This window comes from Crinia signifera, chromosome 2, assembly GCF_055691185.1.
Source record: "Crinia signifera chromosome 2, ASM5569118v1, whole genome shotgun sequence".
In the NCBI taxonomy this organism is placed as follows: domain Eukaryota; kingdom Metazoa; phylum Chordata; class Amphibia; order Anura; family Myobatrachidae; genus Crinia; species Crinia signifera.
The window spans coordinates 310,909,124-310,931,002 of record NC_139218.1 but is presented as its reverse complement, the minus strand read 5'-3'; the positions used below and the strand labels follow the sequence as shown (position 1 = coordinate 310,931,002).

At 43.0% G+C, this 21,879-nt stretch overlaps 1 protein-coding gene across 2 annotated transcripts in view; it reads left to right on the top strand.

The window, feature by feature from the left end:
• Positions 1 to 21,879, top strand: part of EPSTI1 (epithelial stromal interaction 1) — an 89,950-nt gene that overhangs the window by 60,886 nt on the left and 7,185 nt on the right. For both annotated transcript variants that reach the window (XM_083168939.1, XM_083168938.1), the window contains one exon: positions 14,353 to 14,414. In XM_083168939.1, the coding sequence (XP_083025065.1) occupies positions 14,353 to 14,414 (62 nt within the window). The remainder of the gene's footprint in view (positions 1 to 14,352; positions 14,415 to 21,879) is intronic.

Below are 21,879 nucleotides of genomic sequence, written 5' to 3'. Positions count from 1 at the left end.
TGCACTGCAGGTGGGGCAGATGTAACATGTGCAGAGAGAGTTGAATTTGGGTGTGGTGTGTTGAAACTGAAATGTAAATTGCAGTGTAAAAATAATGCAGCCAGTATTTACCCTGCACAGAAACAAAATAACTCACACAAATCTAACTCTCTCTGCCCGTTACATCAGCCCCACCTGCAGTGCACATGGTTTTGCCCATTTTCCAAACAAATTTGTACTGCGATCAGATCTAAATAAAGACCTTTGTGAATCTATGAGTAAAGATGATATATACTGAAAAAGCCAACAAGGCTACAAGCCATTAATAATAGTCTATGTTTATTGTTAGACACTATGCATAACCTACAGTAGTTTTGGGGTTGAATTGCTGATAATATCTAGTACTATTTGCACAAGTCGTTTATCCTAATGAGAATATATGTGCACGTTCATGTATCAAGAATTAACAGCTGTTAATACTAGGTTACATTAAAGACTGGTTATTAACAAAACAATTACCAATTAAACATTGGAGCTGTCCAATATGATACGTACTATTACTATATAGACATTTATCATATGATAAGTATCTGCCGGTAAGACTGGAGCAGGTCTATAAAACAGTTTGCTATACATGAAGATGCATTCTACATTTGATATTCCTTCCATGCTCTGCTCTGTCTGCAATCTGCTATAAATTGTATTACTGGTACAGTATATGAGATATAAGTCAGAGAGAACAATAGGTTATACATAATATTTCCACTGTATTCTGCTTTGGTTTTATATTTCACCTTGCTATAAGTGGACTACTTTATTATATTTTTAATGCAAAGCAATAAAATCTATATGTTTGCCAGTACAAGCTCACATGTGACTCCATTTTCAATACTTCCTAAAGAATTTTGGTGTGAGTCCAATCCATTTCATATTGTTCTAAGCCGTGTCCACGTTGCAATGCATTTAAAGAGATTTAGATTTCAGACTCAAATCTAAATTGCACAGTAGAAATAAAGTGTGTGGACTACATGCAAAGGCAGACAGTAATTACCCTTCATGCAAAAAAAAAAAAAAAGATATGTATTTCAGCCCTTCTATTTTTTGGCTTTGCACCCAATTCAGAATAAGACTCTGGGGGAAATGTACTAAGATGGGAATTCTAGATAGGAAGATGGGACATTGCCCATATCATGTGTGCATGTGGGACACTCCCGCGTCCCAGTCAGATGTGGGCAATCTGGTGAGCCCCGGAGCTGACTGAGAGGCACTCCATCTGTACAAGCAGGTGTTCATTTTGTGTGGCAGGCAAGGCAGAGAAGGTATCCTAAGAAAGAGGTCTGTCCATTCAGCAGACAGCGAAGACTTGAGGGAAGAAGCTAAGATCGTGGCGGCTCCTGGGAGGCGATGTCAAAACCAATCGCCACCCTCACCCCCAATGCTGCTCCTGGTCTTGGTGATCCACACCACTGCATCTCCTAGGCAATCCACACCGTCGCTGCTCCTGGCTGATCTCCACTGCCTATGGTCCCAGGCAGTCCCTGCCTCCGCTGCAGTCCAGGTGCTTGGGTGATGACAGGCACCAGCACATGCACAGTAGCGTATTCTGTACTGCACATTCACTAGCCCCTACCTTCCATGGGCTGCTTCAGTGGCAGCCCGTAGAAGTTAAATCCCAGTCCTGGCACCTGTACAATACAGCTGACAGGCACTGGGACCGAAGCACACGCAGTACCAACCTAGAATGTTGGCTACTAATTTTAGGGGGAAATAATAGTTAATAATTAGTGCTCCTTTTAGCGATGAACAAATGACAGCTACTGTATAGGAAGCTCAGTAATTGCTAATGACATCTTACATCTAACTGACTATTTAGACATGGTTTCTTTGATATAGATTTGTTAAGTGTATTGATACTTTTATTGCTTATTCTAATTTTAATGGTCTTGGAAGAAGTGATTAACCCTCTGAGTGCCAACAATGTGCAAAATATATGCTAGATATCCCAGGCTCGCTCACATTTGTTATATGAAGTCAAGTAAAAAAAATGGTACTTGTTTAGTTTCAAGGCGGCAGCGCGTGCCGCTCTAGCTATGAATCTTGGCAGCTTGCCAGACTGCCTTAAGCTACGTTATCAGCGTAGCACCTGTTTGAATCCTGGCAGATCGCCAGCTGCCTTACTTCTGTAATCCTCGTTATCAGCGTCCAACGCTGACTCCGCGGCAGCCCAGCGCTGGTACTCCTAAACTCCTGTCAAGCCTAGTGAGCGCCTCTCACACAGCACTGGTGCCCACATGATATCCTCTCTTCTGTGGAGAGGGGATCATGCGGGCACCGGCGGAGAGGCGCTCCATCTGTGTGATACGTAGGAGCATCTCGCGAGTGGAAACACCCCAAAATCCTCTGATACAACACTAAAAGGATCCGTATGCTCTCTGTCTGCTGATGCTTTCCACACCTTCCAGAACAGTGATACAAAAATGGCAGTTGCTCAAATAAATGGCCCGCCACAGGTGCAGGTACAGGAGTGTTTCATCTATGCAAGAAAGAACAAACAAGTTAATTTGGGCAGTAGGTCCCCCAGTCATCCTCTTATTCACTAGGTTATTCACAAAACTGCACCAACCTTCATGACTACGTATCTCAACTGTTCCCTTATAATTCCTTGTCAGACAGAATTAATACAGTCATTGACTGCCTCCTTACCCGCTGTAGACGTTGTTACTAGGGAGGCCAATCCCGGGATCGGGATCGGCGGGATCCCGGGATTTTGGCCTAAAATCACCGGGATTTCAATCCCGGGATTGGCTCATCCAATCCCGGGATTTCGGGATTGCTTACCGCACAGTCTTTTTCAGAATTTTGGGTTTTTCTTTAAATGCCGGGCAGCGCTGAGTAGCAAACATTGCCTGGCTGCCCCTCTTCTGTGCGCAGCGTGACCTCAGAGGTCACGCTGCGCAGCCCAACATACGTGTCCACCCGCTGGGTCTCGTGCAGACGTTGCCCGGCTGCCCTTTGTGCGCAGAGTGACATCAGAGGTCACGCTACGCAACCCGACAGCCGCATCTCCCAGCTAGGTCTCCTGCGTGCCGCACCATGTCTCTCCAGCCAGGAAGAAACCAGCACAAGACAACTGGCTAGGTAACAGCCATCCGCACGTTCCGCTGATCGCCATGCCGGGTCTCCAGCCAGCAGCTAGACACGTGCCACCAAGCACACAGAGAGGTTGGTAGGAGGGAGAGAGGAGACAGATATAGAGAGAGATTGGTAGGCGGGAGACAGATATAGAGAGAGGACTGAGAGGGGAGAGAGAGATAAAAGGACCGTGGAGGAGAGAAAAGAGTATATAAGGACTGAGGGACAGGGGGTAGAGCTAAGGAGAAAGATGCAGTGCAGCTAAAGAGCCCTGCTGCTACCTGCTTTTTCACCAAGAAGTCAATCCCGGGATCCCGGGATTCCCGGGATTGAGCATCTTTCAATCCCGAATCCCGGGATTGAAAAAATGGCCCGGGATTGGCATCCCTAGTTGTTACCATATTACTACTACTCTACTTTTATTCATGTAAAACATCACATATATTCAAGAAGCAAACTTACTCCCTTAGCCAAGAGTGCAGTGGGGCTAGATCAGGGCTGGGCAACACCGGCCCTCCAGATGTTGATGAACTACACATCCCAGCATGCCTTGCATCAGTTTCAGCATGGCCACATAGCAAAACTAATGCAAAGCATCCTGGGATGTGTAGTTCATTAACATCTGGAGGGCCGGTGTTGCCCAGCCCTGGGCTAGATCATAGCCTTGGAACAGGCCAGTGCTATATAAATAACTGTTGTTAATGATGATAATAATAATAATATTTAGAATTCAGCAGCCAAGGAAAATGTTATTTACTGTTAGGCTTCCAAGTAATTAAGTTATCTGTCATCTTGTAATAGAATTTTAGAAAAGCTGCCAAGTATTTCAATTGTAACAAGCTTCAGCTTACAGTGAACAGTCTAGTTTACAATGATGAACTGATTAAAATAGGATCGGATACTGTTAACTATAAAAGGGTAGATGTATGAAGCAGTGATAAGGGAGGAGAAGTGATAAAGTGCCTGGTACTTTATCACCGGCCAATCAGCTCCTGACTGTTAAGTAACAGGCTGGGTTTAAAAAGGGACAGTCAGGAGCAGATTTGTTGGTGATAAAGTATCAGGCAATTTATCACTTCTCCTTCCTTATCACTGCTTCATACATCTACCCCTGAGATGGAAGGATCTCTTATTGATATAATGCACTATATTCTAACATGTTGCCATCTGTACAGACTGCAGTTGAGATTTGCAGCACAAATCAAGACTCAAAATCTGTATGACCGGTTTGGCTAGGTGTCGGAGGTGTCGTCACAGTTATGATGCCAAAAGCAGTAGCATTCTGTGTGTCAGAATAAGATGCCACTAGCTGGGTATAAGCTGTATCAACGGCATTCGTCAGACTTTGAAATGAATGCCCGTTATCCCAGATTGTCTCTACACATTGAAGCAACTTTAATGAAGGGCGGAATGACAATGTTCCATCCTTCATTAGCATGCTACAGAATGCTAGTGATATCACTTGTTTTCAGCTTCGGAACAAGCAACCGTCGCTACCAACCGCAAGCGCAAGCAAACCACTGTACATACTATGTAGGCGATATGTCATTACAAAACAACATATTGTGCTGACAATGCTCCAGTGTGTACCTTGCTTTAATTCACAAAAGCATTGATATATAATATTGTAGGATGTATATTAAGCTACAGTACATAACCTTTTACTCTAAGATGATAAATCGTGTTATTGCCGAGGCAAGCTGGCGTGACCCAGGTCCTGTGTGAAATGGTCCAATCCAGGTCTCGACCAGGGTTATTCCCAGGTCGAGCCTAGGTCAGCTGCAGTGTGAGAGGCAGACATAGGAAGGCTGCCGACTGGCTAACATAATCTCCAAGTGTCCTGTGTGAGCGGCGACAAGCTGGGTCCTGGCAGTGGTGTCAAAGAGGCAAGTATGTCTGAATTCCTGGCTCCAACCCATGTTCAGTATCCAAGGTCCCAGGCAGGGTTTCAGTGGGTATAACATACAGCACTATATAAATGAATACAAAGTGGCATCTGACAGCTGACATAGCATAGCAGTGAGTAGTCCATAGGCTACAATGGGCTACCACCATCTTCAAATTGAGGTAACTGTGTGGGTCAATACTGGATCTGCATCACATTCCAGATATTAGTAAATCAGGTAGCATTGCATTCCTCATAGAAACATTCTACATACATTCGGATTATACTTAATATTTGCTGCTAACCCTTGAAAATGTGTACAGATGGAGCTGCTCCCATCAGAGTGGCTCCCGGCGTGCCGACTGCCAATCGCTGAATGGGGCACGCACACGTCAAGACACGTGCGTGCCCTATTCTCGGCAATGGACATTCATTCATCCACATCCGCTGGATCGCCATCCACCAAATACAAGAGGATGGCGCGTTGACAGACACACAGAGAACGGCCCCATCTGTATTTTCTGGAAAAGAACACAAATATTGCTTTATAAACAGGCCCCAAAAACATTTCCATTTAGTTTTAACTGAACCAATGTAATCAGTGCAAACACCCGGTGTAATATTTGCCAGATTGTACATTTTACCTCAGTTGTTACCCTTTACTGGCTCGGTCTCTGTTAATGGATTATCTGTGATCAATGATGTCTGCTAAATTACACATAGCTCGGAAGAAAGTTTGTCCTTTTCAATTCTAAATATCAACACTGAGAAATAGTGTAAGGTCATCTAGTAATTTTGTACGAACCATTAGTCAATTCTGAAATTTGACCCTTTGGCTGTTTTTGAATCTGGTATGCCACCAGTGTGACATGTATATTGAAATTCCAACATAAATCCTCCAGCGACTGACACATAAAATTGATTAGTTTTGTTAGCTAACCTTTATTTTCCTTAGCATTTATAAATCTGTCACCAAGGTGTTATTACATTAACTTCTGTCAGCTGCTCACATTTGCCATCGGTGTTCCACAAAGACATTGAGGATTTTTTCTCTACTTAATATTGCATTAAGCCTCTTCTCAAAGCCTTTTTTCTCATTGCATCAATCATTCTTCTCTCTTATGATGTATCTTTTATGGTTCCTTCAAACCATTATTCTCTTCTGCATTACCCTAATCATCCCGCTGACTTGCTTCCACATTTGTTAAATCGCCTTTTATTCTTACCGGTGTTTCATCAACTTCAGATAATCCTCTGGCTATTTCCTGAACGACATCAGGTTTTTAACTTCTGTTTAGAAAGAGTAATTATATTTCCTCTTATAGTTTTAATATCATGAACTGAGATTTTAATGTCTGTTATATGCTTATCAGTTCCTGATTTCCCGAGATGTGGCATTCATTTGATCCAAGTTAATAGAAATAAAGATTCGGTAGCATATGTCATAAGCATGGTCATGTTCTGCATACAGGATGACCAAGATCTAGGGGCTCCTGTTGATTACCAGATTATCAATATTAATCAGAATGATGTCACTAGTTTATTACATTTTAACAAACTGCATTCCAATGAATATCTCTTCACTGAAAGTAAAGCGCTAGCATGTGTCAAATTGTCGAACACTGGGTTGGTTTATTAATCTTACTTTTTATATTAGCTCCACTTAAAAGAAATCCTTCAACTCAAGGCTGATGCCGAGTTTTGCATTATTTTGTCAGAGGATGGTATAATACCCATATTGTATCTCCCCCTTCCTGGCTCAAATAAAATTAACAGTGATTAATTCTGGTTCACTTGCAAAAACAAATTCTCTCTCTAATGGACAAAACCATGTGCACTGCAGGTGGGGCAGATGTAACATGTGCAGAGAGAGTCAGAATCAGGCTCTTATTGCGTTGCGTTGTCTAATTTACAGATTTTCATTCCAACCAGCCAGATTGGAAAGATAATCTACAGTGTGTGTGTGAGCCTTTACAAGCACATGTTTATTTATTTACAGTTTGTTATATAGCCAGCATATTCCATTGCGCTTTACAATTGGAAACAAAGTGATAAAACAAACTGGGTAGAAACAAGCTATCATAGAGGTAGGAGGGCCCTGCTCGCAAGCTTACAATCGTTTAAGACAGTACATTAAAGGGATGATTCAGACCCATTCATTTGGGTTCGAATTCACATAGCCTCACTTAGGGGGTTATTCTGTTTGGTATGGTGGGACCGTATACGGGCGGACCAGGCTTTTTTTCATCTGTGCATGCGTATCTTTCACAATGCGCAGGTGCGGCGACCTCACACCGCTCACGGACAGGTCTCTCCATGCGAAAAAACCTGTCCACAAGAGCACGGTCATTGTGGGCGGCATCTGGGCGTTTTTATGGGAGCGGCCGGAATAATGAGGAAAACTGGGTGTAAACATGGGCGTACATGGGGTGTGCACCAAAAATGCACGGTGCCACAACCGCCTTGATCGGCGAACGCGCCGTGCATTTTGGCCCAAAAACATCCGGACGCCAAAGATAGCTCCACACCACCCCTAGAGATACCGCATGAGAGCGGATGCCTGGGTCTGCTAATTAATGCTGATTACTAGTCAAACACATACACCTGAATGTAATAAGCAATGCTGCAGGCTATTAAGTGAAAACCATTATTTCACTACCTGCAAGCCACACACAGCCCTCAAACACATTGGAAGCATATCTTTCTACACTTCTCAACATGTAAAGGTTGGTTTAATTGTAGGTAATATTCATTCTAATACCTGGTTATATATGTCAAGGTAGTTATTTTATAACCATCTACACCCATTCAGAAAGTGTTTTTTTCTACTTTAAAAAGCAGGACACTCAATTCACAGGAATCAACATGTGTCAACTTTTTCACTGAAACACAAAAATACCAGTTTTTTTATTATGGAAAAGACACAGAAATCACGTCTAAGAGCAACAATGATGTTTTTGGACTCAATTTCTACTTGCAATGGTGGAGCAATGTCCTAAGGCCATGGCCACTATTTTGCACACAATCTGTATTTTTTTCCCCAAGAACATACATTTATGCACTTTCATATCTGCTATGAACTTTATGTAGCACACTCTGTATGTAAGATGCCACCAAGCACATTATTGCAATCACATATCTCTAACAAAGGATCCCAACATCTGCCTATCACACTCTAAAGTCTTATTTTGAACAATAGTAGAACATGTTTGCATGTGGCGTACGCTCAGATATACGGAAGGTGTCGGTGGGAAAACGGATGAGATCCGTCCGTGCACTGTGGCGTACGCTCTTAAGTACGCCAGGTATCGGTGGCTAAGAAAGAGATCTGTCCGTGCACGGTGGCGTACGCTCAAGTGAACGCCACTCCCCATTGTCGGTGTCTGTGACTGTCCGTGTGCGGCTGTTCTGTGGGCGGACTTACGCTCACCGTGAGCGTACGGAAAACACACGGTGTGACGGACCGTACGTACGTTTCACCGTACCAAACAGAATAACCCCCTTACTCCCTTGCTAGTGGATTCTTGGATTCCATTCCAACCATGGCCCGATATGCGCGGAGTTGCCTTTATTCCCAGTGTTTCCTATAGTAATATAGTAATCTCTGTCCAGTGATGTAACTAGGGGCTCCTTGCACACTCCCAAGGTGGGCCTTCTATTTGATTTCTATAGATCAACATATTTTATCATATCTGAATAATTTCTGTCTCGTGCATAATAGAAATAGGTGAGGCATAGTCAATTGGCAGAATAATTGAATGTTTCCTCTAGAGCTGATACAGTAGCTCACAACTCAAATGAAATGTTCCTCACTTCAGATACAGTATAACAGTATAACACTATTAATCAGGAACACTATAGAAGAGCTCTAAAAAATGTGCTTGGATCTATAGACCTTCACTATAGAATGAATATTGTGTTTTTCACTCACTTATTCAAATAGCGTTAAAGTTTGCATGTAACGTGAGGCGCAGTGTTAAAGCTTTGTAAGTGTATTATTGAATTTGAATTAACCTATTCAAACTAGCAGTAGAGGAGAGGTGAATCCTTGGGAGCAGAAGTTCGGCGGGAGAGGACTCCATTGCCTCCCAGAGCTACCTGTGTGATGGGTCACAAACCTGCTTGTTTGTTTTTTTTGCTCTGATCTTCAGCCTCCATACAGTCTGGATCAGTGCAGCCTGCTCTAATGCTGTTAATCATGGTGTGAGAAGCTGTGCTCAGCCCTTCACTGATGGTGCACCTGAGGAGAATCCAGTCTGTAGCTAAGATCAGCTGTAACCCTTTGGTGGCCTGTTTGCTGTTTGTTCTCCTGTCTAGTTCTGACTGTAGCTCATAGGTTCCCAAACGCGGTCCTCAAGGCACCCCAACGGTCCAGGTATTAAGTATATCCATGCTTGACCACAGGTGACCTAATTAGTAACTCAGTCAGTCTGATTTAACCATCTGTGCTGAGCCATGGATATACCTAAAACCTGGACCATTGGGGTGCCTTGAGGACCGTGTTTGGGAACCTCTGCTGTAGCTCCTGAATCCATGCCTCTGATTGCTGATTACCCTCCTCCCTGTCAACCAATCAATGCAAGGAAGGGGAGATAAATATCCTGCTGTCAATCTCAGTAGTTTCCTTCAGCAACTGTCGCTTCTACATGCAGTTACCAGGCATCCTGTATGGTGATTCCAGCTTCCAGTTGCTGCATCTGTGGCAGCTTGTCTTCCTGCTGTCTCCAGATTCAGCTGCCAACAGAACCTCTGCCATAGCCCAGATTCCAGCTGCTTCCTGTTACCTGCTTGCTGCTTCCAAACCACATCCAGCTACCTTGTCTCCAGCTTGCATTCAAAGGCTTCCAGCCACTTCCTGCTACATGCTCGCTAAGAGCTATCAAGTCGCATCCAGTAACCTTGTCACTGTCTGCTTCATCACTGCTGTGCAGTTTCCGGTAAGCCTGCCATCATGCTGAATCCTGACGTTCATAAGTCGCTACTCTGCAGATCCACAATTCCACTCCAGTCTCTGGTCAATCTCCAGTCCCATTCACAGTATCCTGCAGTTTACCATCACGTGTACACTGTCGCAATTGAGCGATCCTGACATCTCCAGTACTGAGTCGCTCTGTGCTAGTTTGCCACTATTGGACTCCAGCTAAATACCATCTTTGCTGTGTATGGATGACTTCCAGTCCCAGCTCCAGTACATTCTCATCTGCTGTGTGCTAGCCTAATGCGGGGTACACACCAGGACGACCCGCTCACGATGCACATCGTGAGCGGGTCGTCAGTGTCTCGTCCGACCCGCTCACGGTGACGAGGGGGGGGCACGACCCGCTCACGATGTGCACCGTGAGCGGGTTCGATCCTATGGTGACCCGCACCCAGCTGTATGGTCGTCATTGAGATCCTACCTGCAGCAGGTAGGATCTCAATAACGACCGACCCGCGGGACCGCGCATCGGATCGGTATCGGTCCACAGCAGGTCAGAAAAGGGCCCAATCAGCACACAATCTACATCCAATTGATCGGAATTGGATCGAGATTGTGGGGATCGGGCCCTAGTCGTCCTGGTGTGTACCCAGCATAACTCCTCTGGCTCCCTGCCACCCGTACCATCCAGTGACCTCGCCCGCCAGTACTTTACTTCTATACTATTGGAACATAACCGATATCTGCCAGTGTGTCTGTACAATCAATATAGTTTTTTTGCAGCACCGCCAAATTTTCTAGTGTGTACCCAGCATTCCACTCCTATGTCTATATACTACAGATTGTTGGGTTAACCCCTCAAAAGCAGTTAAAGGACAGATGCCATATGATATGCATGTAATATATATATATATATATATATATATATATATATATATATATATATATATATATTTATTTATTTATTTATTTACAGGTTCTTATATAGCGCAGCAGATTCCGTTGCGCTTTACAATAGTAGACAGTGATAAAACAAACTGGGTAACAACATACAGACTTGGAGGTAGGAGGGCCCTGCTGCAAGCTTACAATCTATAGGGATATAGGGGGAAACACAAGGACAGGCACCAGTAATACCATAGCAGTCCCACCAAGTTACAAGTCCAGAAGGGAAGCTATATAATACATAAGTGCCTCAGAGGGTTATGCATGTAGAACTTAAACATTATAGGCTTGCCTGAAGAGGTGAGTTTTCAGGGAACGCTTGAATGTTTGGAGGCTATTGGAGAGTCTTATTGTGCGTGGAAGGGCATTCCATAGGATGGGAGCAGCCCGATGAAAGTCCTGTAATAGTGAATGGGAGCTGGTGATCCGTGCAGAAGAGAGACGCAGATCTTGTGCAGAGCGGAGTGGTCGAGATGGGAGATATTTTGTGATAAGTAGAGAGATATATGCTGGTGCAGTATGGTTAATTATATATATATATATATATATATAATTACTGACGTTACCAAGATTGTTGTTTTGTGGTTACAGAGACCCATAATTTAAAAAAAAAGGGTCCTTCTTTACTGTTTCTTGATCCCATAATTAATTTTTTCAGTCCCCCGCATGCCCATTAACTGTAAATAAGACTGTGTCATTTATATGTTCATCAGATCCCCCACATACCCATAATACAGTCCCCACATTTTGAAGCTACCTATGGTCTATATTTGATGAAAGTGCTGGCACATACAGTATATACAGATATTTGCGGATTTCATTTATTTTGCAAGTTTTCTGTATTTTACTCTAAAAACCTCTAGCCTTTTAAGATCACTTGATGTATTGTCACCTCTGGCATCTTTACTGTATGTTCCCTGAATATTTGATATTCTTTGAATATTTCATAAGGAAATAAAAACAACTGAACGATGTTTATGTCTAATAACCCAATTAATGATGTTCCATAAAATACACTATGCGCATGCTTACTGAGTGTAGCTATTTCTACTGCTGTAAAGTCGTCTTTTTATCAGCGTAATAGAACTAAAGGTCACTGAAATGGTAACCTTTTTTATAACATATTCATTCTTTCTAGTGGATTATTCAGATGTTCTTACTCGTAAAAGCATTTTCATTCTTGTCAATTTGTCATGCTCAGCGCCATTTCCTGTAACTGCGCAGTTTCCCAGGAAAAGTCACGTCACTAATGCGAGCATTAGGCTTTTTGTTGGCCTTTTCGAGAGTAGATGGTCGATATTTTGACAAGGTAACTTGTAGTTCTGTGACACATCTAAGAGCTCTGTGATGGTTTTCTTTGAATTATTTTATCTTGCTATAATGCTTCTATTATACAAAAACCTTCCCATATGAAGGTTAAGAAATGAACGATTATAGGATGGTAGGATGGTGTAGGGCAGTATGGGTGGTGTAATGGTGAGCATTACAGCCTCACAGCACTGAGGTCATGGGTTCGAATCCAGCCTTAACTGTGAGGAGTTTGTATAGTCTCCCAATACTTGCATGGGTTTCCTCCTGGTACATTACTTCAGTGTCCTACCACCATAGGCGTTTCTATAATAGGTGCAGTGCACACAGGTCCCTGGGTCCAGGAGGGGCCACACCATACACAGCACCCATATATTTATACTTACCCCTCCAGAGTCCCACGGCGACATCTCAGAACCGGAGATGCAAAACACTCGAAAAATGGGCGTTTTCAGAGAGGAGGTTGCCCTCATTGGTGGCTGTACGCGGGTCCTCTCCTCTCTTGAAATGCCCCTGCCTACCACAGACCAGAAATATTAGACTTGTAGGTTAATTGGATACTGACAAAAATAAACCCTTATGTGTAGTATGCCTTGGAGAGATACGTAAAGTGGACTTAGATAAAGTACCAGCCAATAAGCTCCTAATTGCCATGTGTTTAAAAATGACAATTAGTAGGTACTTTATCTTCATCCACTTTATTTATTTATTTATTTTTAGTTTCTTATATAGCGCACAGATTCAGCAGCACTTTACAGAGAATATTTGACCATTCACATCAGTCCCTGCCCCAGTGGAGCTTACAATCTATTTTCCCTACCACATGTACACGCACACACAGACATTCTAGGGTTAATTTTTGTTGGGAGCCAATTAACCTACCAGTATATTTTTGGATTGTGGGAGGAAACCGGAGTACCCAGAGGAAACCCACGCAAGTCCGGGGAGAATATACAAACTCCGCACAGTTAGGGCCATGGTGGGTATTGAACACATGACCTCAGTGCTGTGAGGCAGTAATGCTAACCATTACACCATCCGTACTGCCCACTCTTTCCAAGGCTTAGTACATAGACCCCCTCAGACACTTATTTTACACTGGAGGCCATACTGTGCTACTTTCAATGGTATAGTCTAAAAATGCTCCAAGGTATTGTTGTGTCTAAGGGCTAAATTTATTGGGATTTGGGGTGTAAGCCAACATAGACAGTAATTGATAGAGGGCGAGATGTACTAAGCCCTGAAAAGTGATACAATTTTCAGTGATAAGCCACCGACTGATCAGCTCCTACAGTACCTGTCATTTTTCAAACACAGTCTGTGACATCGCAGGTACAGTAGGAGCTGATTGGCTGATGGTTTATCACTCTCCATTTTATCACTTTTCAAGCTAAGTACATCTGGCCCACACTGAGATGACAGTTTGCTGTTTAAAAATTGACTAGTATAACCTGCCAATTTATCTTCAGTTGAAACCCGACATCTTCAGTATGTCAGTCATTTGTAGAAATTCAAATTGTGTCAGATTTGATCTTTCCGTTCAAAACCAACATCAGATGAATTTAAATTTGGGAGAAATCTTGCATCAATCATCTGTACAAGCTATCTTAGAAAGAGTCAAATAATAAAAAAAAAGTGCACAGGCAATTACCCCCAAATCTATAGCTAGTTCTGGACCTCATAGCCTTTATTGGAAGGAGAAAATCCAGAGAAAAGTGGCTTGGGATGCCCCATATTTTCCTATTATGAACACAAGCCATGGTGCTGACACTATAACAGATGGATACACCACGTAGGGTCCCACTACCATAACAGCAACCAGCTCCGAACTGCTCAGCGCAATTTCTGTAGGAAAATTCTACTTATCTCCCAAACCTGCCATCCCGGACTTTGCATATTCAGATGCACACTTGTACATCAGGCAAAGTCCACAAAGGCAAAATACGCTAAAACAGCGTGTGACCCAGATTAGGTGATCGATAAAATAACTTCATACTACCATGCTTTCTCTTCCCTTAATGTTGATGATTACAGTAAATGGCATCTATGAATTAAATGTTAAAATGCAAATAAGTTTTTCAAAACAGAGTATGTACTTCAATGTTTTTCAGGTTTAGCAATTCCTCATTAAGGAACTTTTGTTTCATCATTGATCCTAACCATAAAATGTATTCTCACTTTCTAGAGTGAGTTGCTAGAACAGCAAGAAGAGCAGAGAAGACAGTCACAACAAGAAGACCAGAGGAGGTATGTGGAATGTTATGTTCAAACTGTTTAATGATAGTATAGTTTTTCATATAGATCTTGGATATAGAAACATAGAAGTTGCTTCATACTGTATAATAACATTTTTTAAATATTATATATATATATACAGTAGCGCACGCAGGAGGGTTTCTGAGTACCCAGAACCCCCCCAGGAGTCTAAGGGCCCTAGTCTGAAAGCTGAGGGTCCCCTCTTTCCATGGGTACAAGAATTTTTAAAATCGGCCCTTGGAAACCGGAGATATCTGACTTCAAAGCAGTGGTCCCCATCCAAGCCTGTTAATTGCTCTTCCCAGTCAGATATTTCAGTTTCTGTCTGACTTAGCGTTTTTCTGAGGGTATATTCCAAAAGCTGGGACTCTCCCCCTTTGATGGACACTAGTAGCTTGTCTCTACTGTTCCCAGAACCAGAGATATCAGCCTTCCAGCAGCTGGTTACTGCTCCAGCTCCACACACCTGGTATGTAGTTTTATATTCTCGTTGGCAGATTGCTTTGCCTCCTGAACTCTGATCCCCTAGTCCCCAATACCATTTGGTAGGTGGGATTCTCTAGTTTTTAATTCCATTAATCTAAGAAATCTATTTATGGGAACTAGAGATATCTGCAGTCAAGCAAGCTGTCCTCCCACCAGAAAATTATGAATAATAAGCCCACTCCACTATACACCCCTCCGCTGCGTATAAAACGTCTTCTACCACCCTGGAAGTTATGTATCCGGGCTCCTTCATTCAGCCCAATGTGCCCTTCTCCCACCCAATCTCCCACCATCTGTACAGTAAAGGGGTAATTAGTGGAAATTACTGATCCAGGCCCTACATACTGAGCGGTTGATATAATACCCCCTACCACCCGCGGGACATCAAAGCCTCCCCCACACCTACCACTGGAGGATCGGTAGGGGCCCCAATACATTGCTATGCCCAATGCTACACCGCTGTTGACGCCCCTGTATGTGTGTATATATATATATATATATATATATATATATACAGGCAGGAGGCGGCACTGTATTTGTGTTCCCCGTGGGGAAATTGGATGGCACCTGCACCGTGAATGCTCGTTAAGGACGTGCTGCTCGACCACTTGGTAATATATATATATATATATATGTGTGTGTGTATATATATATATATATATATATATATAAATATCCAAGTGTTCTGGCACTCACTGACACACTTGCAGGTAACTGCTCCTGTTGCCTTCCTGAAAGTAGGACTACATGCACGATGTCTCCCAATATAACACAGATTTGCAGGCGGCACTCAGGATAAATAAACACGCGACACACAGCCAGGACTTTGCCAACGTTTCAATGCTGGTGCATTTTCGTCAGGGCGATACAACAAGAATAAACAATAACTCACCATTTAAGTGCTCAAACACCCACACCTCAGCGTCTGCAGGAGCCGTGCGGCAGCGTGGCCACGCCGGCTGCTCATGATGACGTCACCCAATGTGCACCCGTCACCATGGAAACATACAAGCTAAAGGACAAAATAACAAGCATTTCAGTAAAGATAAACAAGGCAATAGTGTGCCAATACAAAAATGATGCAGAGACATATAGAACATGTTAATGCATTAAAGGAAACAGTTGAGACCTAAAGATTCGTTCAAGCCATTGGGGCTGAGTGTATTAAGTAAAAAGATCCACCTAGATTCCCGTTGGAGGAGCAGCTTAGAACGATTGCCTCCCCTGGAGAGTGGGGGGACATGATCAATGATTTTGTGCTTAAGCGCAGTGGGTGAATGTCCCATCAGCGCATAATGCCGGGCGACAGGCTGTTCACTGTCACCTTTCAGCACTGCTGCTCTGATCGCCTGGCGATGTTGTGCCATGCGAATCTTGAACTGAAAGTAGTTTTTAACTTGTCCTCAACTCCCCTTACGAATGAGGAATATGAAGTTCTGCAAAAAGGACTTAGTTTTGTACCTACTACTAGATTCGATCCATTTACCTGGAAGGTTGAAACACATAAACTCAACCGTCAGTTGAAAGTTCAAGAATTTTTTGGGACACATAAATCGACTATTGTAAGAGACACTTTACCCCCGGAACTATATAAATTGGCTCCTAAATCACAATTTGATCCTCCTTCTGCGAGTGCTTCCATCAAATCGTGTGTACGACTTATTGACAAGTCTGTGACTGATGCCAACAAATTGGACTTACATTCCAATCTGAATAAAAATCAATATAAAGCCTTACAATCGCTCAGTTCCAGGAGGGATATCGTTATTAGAGCCGCCGACAAAGGCGGTTCTATTGTTGTACAAAATTTGTCTGATTACAAGGCAGAAATCGCCAAACAGCTTAGCGATACTGCCACGTATAAATTATTGGATGCTGATCCTACGATCGTTTTTAAACGTGAGTTGGACCAGTATCTCAATAGTGCTCACACAGCTGGTGTGATAACCGATAAAGTACTTAAAATACTTACATGTGATTTCCCTAAAAAACCTGTACTCTATACACTCCCAAAGGTACATAAAAACCTGCAATGTCCCCCTGGTAGACCTATCATATCTGCCAGGGGGTCCATTTTCCAGGTGGTGTCAGAGTACCTTGATGTTTACCTGCAGCCAGTAGTGCAAAATTCTATTTACAGTCTGCAGGATACTACAGCATTACTGCTAGCTTTACAGAAACTTACTGACGTTCCAGAGAAATGTGTTTTAAGCAGTATTGACGTGAGCTCTCTTTACACTTGTATCCCTCACGCAGAAGGTGTTGCCGCTACACGGAAGCTTATTTCTTCTAGCATTCATTACAAAGGGCCATCGGTGGAATTTTTTTGTCACCTCCTAGAAATGGTACTGACCCGTAACTATTTTTATTACGATGGTCGGTACTATCTTCAGACGGCGGGCTGTGCGATGGGGTCCTCAGTGGCCCCATCGTACGCGAACGCCTACATGATGGCAGTAGAACATCAAATTTTCTTTACTGACCCTATCATCTGTAGCGGCATTTTTTATTATGCTCGCTACATAGATGATATGCTTCTTTTATGGAGTGGCACCCCTGACGCGTTGATGGATGTTATCACTAAACAGAATAACAGCAACAGCCCAGTGAAGCTCACACACTGTTGGTCCTTCTCCACCATTGATTTCCTTGACGTGCGCATTAGCCTGACAGAAGGTAATCTACATACTTCGCTTTTTGTAAAATCCACAGACCGCAATATGTTGTTGAGCCCGACCAGTTTCCATCCAGCTGCAGTGGTCAAAGGGCTTCCTTATTCACAACTATTGCGCGTCCGTCGAATTTGCAGTGATCCTACAGACTGTGAAATCCAAATGGATTTAATGATCTCCAAATTTATTGACAGAGGTTATGATCGCCAACAACTAATATCCACTAAACAAAAGGTTATGGCAATCCCTCGTTACAAAACCCTCAAACGTAGATCCAAGTCTGCCTCTAAAAACAAATTGTTCTGGCCCAACAAGTATAACACCAACAGTATTATTGCTAAAAATGCAGTTAAGCAATATTGGCCGATTGTATCGGAGGACACTGAGTTACCCGGTCTGCACAACAAGAAGCTGATTACCAGTTATTCACGTGGACGTAATCTACGTGACTACCTGGTACACAGTGATATAACTGATTTCGATAAAACCAATGTCACTCCGTTCTTTGGGGCTCCAAAGAAGGGGTGCGTTAAATGCACAGGGTGCACCACCTGCGGATATATGGCAGTTGGTGATTTTATTAAACATCCAACCACCAACAGAAAGTTTAACATTAATTTTCGTTTAACTTGTTCTACCAAGTTCGTTATATATGTTTTAATCTGCCCGTGTGGGAAGTACTATGTTGGGAAAACCGACTGTCAGTTCAAGATTCGCATGGCACAACATCGCCAGGCGATCAGAGCAGCAGTGCTGAAAGGTGACAGTGAACAGCCTGTCGCCCGGCATTATGCGCTGATGGGACATTCACCCACTGCGCTTAAGCACAAAATCATTGATCATGTCCCCCCACTCTCCAGGGGAGGCAATCGTTCTAAGCTGCTCCTCCAACGGGAATCTAGGTGGATCTTTTTACTTAATACACTCAGCCCCAATGGCTTGAACGAATCTTTAGGTCTCAACTGTTTCCTTTAATGCATTAACATGTTCTATATGTCTCTGCATCATTTTTGTATTGGCACACTATTGCCTTGTTTATCTTTACTGAAATGCTTGTTATTTTGTCCTTTAGCCTGTATGTTTCCATGGTGACGGGTGCACATTGGGTGACGTCATCATGAGCAGCCGGCGTGGCCACGCTGCCGCACGGCTCCTGCAGACGCTGAGGTGTGGGTGTTTGAGCACTTAAATGGTGAGTTATTGTTTATTCTTGTTGTATCGCCCTGACGAAAATGCACCAGCATTGAAACGTTGGCAAAGTCCTGGCTGTGTGTCGCGTGTTTATTTATCCTGAGTGCCGCCTGCAAATCTGTGTTATATATATATATATATATATATATATTTTATTTTTTTTATTATTATTATTATTTATATACATTTGGTCTATCTATAATACTTTAACTGACCCAGCATATACTGGGTCACCTAAGTGTCCATCTCCATGCTTTGCTCCGCCCCTCTGGAAACCCCCTTCTGAAAATCCTGCGTTTGCCCCTGATATATATATATATATATATATATATATATATATATATATATATATATATATATATATATATATATATATATATATATATATGGAATCAGGTATGGGCACTCACAAAAGCTCTTGAAGTTTTAAAAGGTATTTATTCAAAGGTATATTGTAGAAGGTCAATGTTTCAATCCCCTAAGGCAGGCATTCCCAACCATGGTCCTCAAGGCACACCAACAGTGCAGGTATTAGTGATATCCAGGCTTCAGCACAGGTGACTAAATTAGTACCTGAGTGATTCTGATTTAACCATCTGTGCTGAAGCCTGGATATCACTAAAACCTGCACTGTTGGACCTGCACTTGAGGACCGTGGTTGGGAATGCCTGCCCTAAGGGATTGTCTTCAGGACACAAACATCGTAAGCAGCAGGGCAGCGTCACCAAAGAGCGAGAGATAGACTCACTCTCACTATCCAGTGATACAAATGTTTCTTTTTTCTCTTTTCTCTTTCCTCTTTTATGTGCATTGCTAGAATTTAGCAAATAACAAATAGCACTAAGGAAAAAGGTGGTTTCATTATACAGAAAATCCATAACTGAAGCGGTAGATACATAAGAAATACTATGATCATGTGTATACAGTGAAAATATAGTGAAAAAAATTTCTGTGTTAGATCTATTATTTCACAGTGAATATGAGAGTCATCTGGACTTCAGGGAAGCACCTTGCAATGCCTGTGTAGTATCAGGGCCTCCTGAAGACCCACTGTTGACACTGTAATTCACTGTCTAACCTATCCTTTTAGTCATAATCCTAGAATCGGCTAAATTAATTGCATACCTCCCAACTTCTGTGCTGATAAAATAGGGACACTCTTGCGTCTGAAAAGGGGGCGGGACGTATGCAAATGAGGGTGCGGCTTATGCTAATTAGCCGCAACCTCATTTTCATATGAGAATAGACGCTGTGCGCATGCGCACAGCGTCTATTCTATTAGATTGGGGGGTCTCCCTACTGCCACCCCCCGCAGCAGGACAATGCCTGCCGCGGGTGGGACAGCGGGACAGGACCCGAAAATCGGGACTGTCCCGCTGTAATCGTGACAGTTGGGAGGTATGCAATTGGACTATATATATATTTATTTTAACTATATTTGATCAATTATGTATAATAAACTGTATGTTTTATTGTGAAAACCAGTCCAATTGATTTAGCCAATTCACCAGCGCTGCTTAAACCCCTTTCTTTTTGCTCACTCCTTGCATAGGGACTCACTATCCCTTTATTAGCAGCAGCTTAGTGAAACATCCTCAGTCAAGCGCTACCAGCATCACCCTCTAGAGGGTGCTGCAAATTTTTATTTTTATAATTTTAGAATCACCCACTCTCTCATTTCTCTTCCGCTGTCTGATGACAAGAAGGGTGAAAAGTGGAGTGCTCTCATATAGGATTGGCTACATAATTACTTTCCAGCTGCTTTCTCAGTGTTAATAGGAATCATTAACAATCATTAGTAGCGAGTGATATCAAGCGGTATCTGTCTTGTCTACACTCTCCCCCCTTTTTTTCTAGAGTGGATATGAGAGCGGACCCCGTTTCGGGATAGACCCTGCAATGCATATGTAGTATCAGGGCCGCCCGTCAAATTAGGTGCCAGCACTGTAATCTACTGGTCACAACCCTGGGACCGTCACTCTCTCATTCCCCCTCCTCTGCTCATATACAAGAGGGGTGAAAAGCAGAAGTGACCCAGTCCCAAATAGGGCTGACCCTCTTTTTCTGATTGGTGATTCCTATCATTCCAATACCAACAATAGACCCCAGGTGATTGCATGACCAATGATTCAAACTTCACATGCATTCTGAATTGAATGATATATGTCTGGAGATATGATGGTCATTTATTTATTTATTTTACATTTCATATTTTTTCTCACATAATATACAATTGGGATGAACAACTGTAAAATATTTCGCAGTGTGCAACATGTATGGTGGTAAGAATTTTAAATAAATAATAAAAGTTATGTTTTAGAAATAGTCATAGTACTCTTTGTTTCCTGAAATACAAGGGTGCCCCCAAACAGAGTTTCTTTTCTCTTCTCTATGTTCTCTCTTGAACATAGAAATCACATTAAGCACCTTCTACAATATACCTTTGAATAAATACTGTACCTTTTAAAACTTCAAGAGCTTGGGTAAATGCCCATACCTGATTCTATATAATATTGGATGCATGTTCATCTCTAAATGGAGCCGAGCCCGAAGCGTGGCGAGCGCACGCGGATACCTGTGAAGCCCGCGAAGGGACGCGTTTACTTGTGAAGGTATCTGCGTCCCCTCGCGGGGCGCGCTGCGCTCGCCACGCTTCGGGCTCGGTTACTCGCTGCGCTCGCCACACTAATCTATTCTCAACTCCACGCCGACGTGGATAGTGGGGGTATGAAAAGGTCGGAGGACGCGTACCGCCGCCCCTCGCAGCCTCGCTGCGCTCACCACGCTTCGGGTTGGCGTTGATCGTGGGGTGGCGTCAACTACTTTTGGGGGGACATTTCACTGTTCAGGGGTGTTTTTTGGGTTTTCTGGCCCATTTACCATTGTTCCCTATGATGATTTGGGTAAATTGAGCCATTTAACATTGATTCCTATGGGAAATCGGGGGCATCGCGAGTAAATTGAGGCATTTAACATTGTTCCCTATGGGGAAATCGGGGGCATCGCGTCTGGACCATTTAAGCCTTTTTTAGCCGCATACGACGCGACCGACGCAATATTGACTTTTTTCAATGCATTTCAATGGGAAAATCGGGGGCATCGCGTCG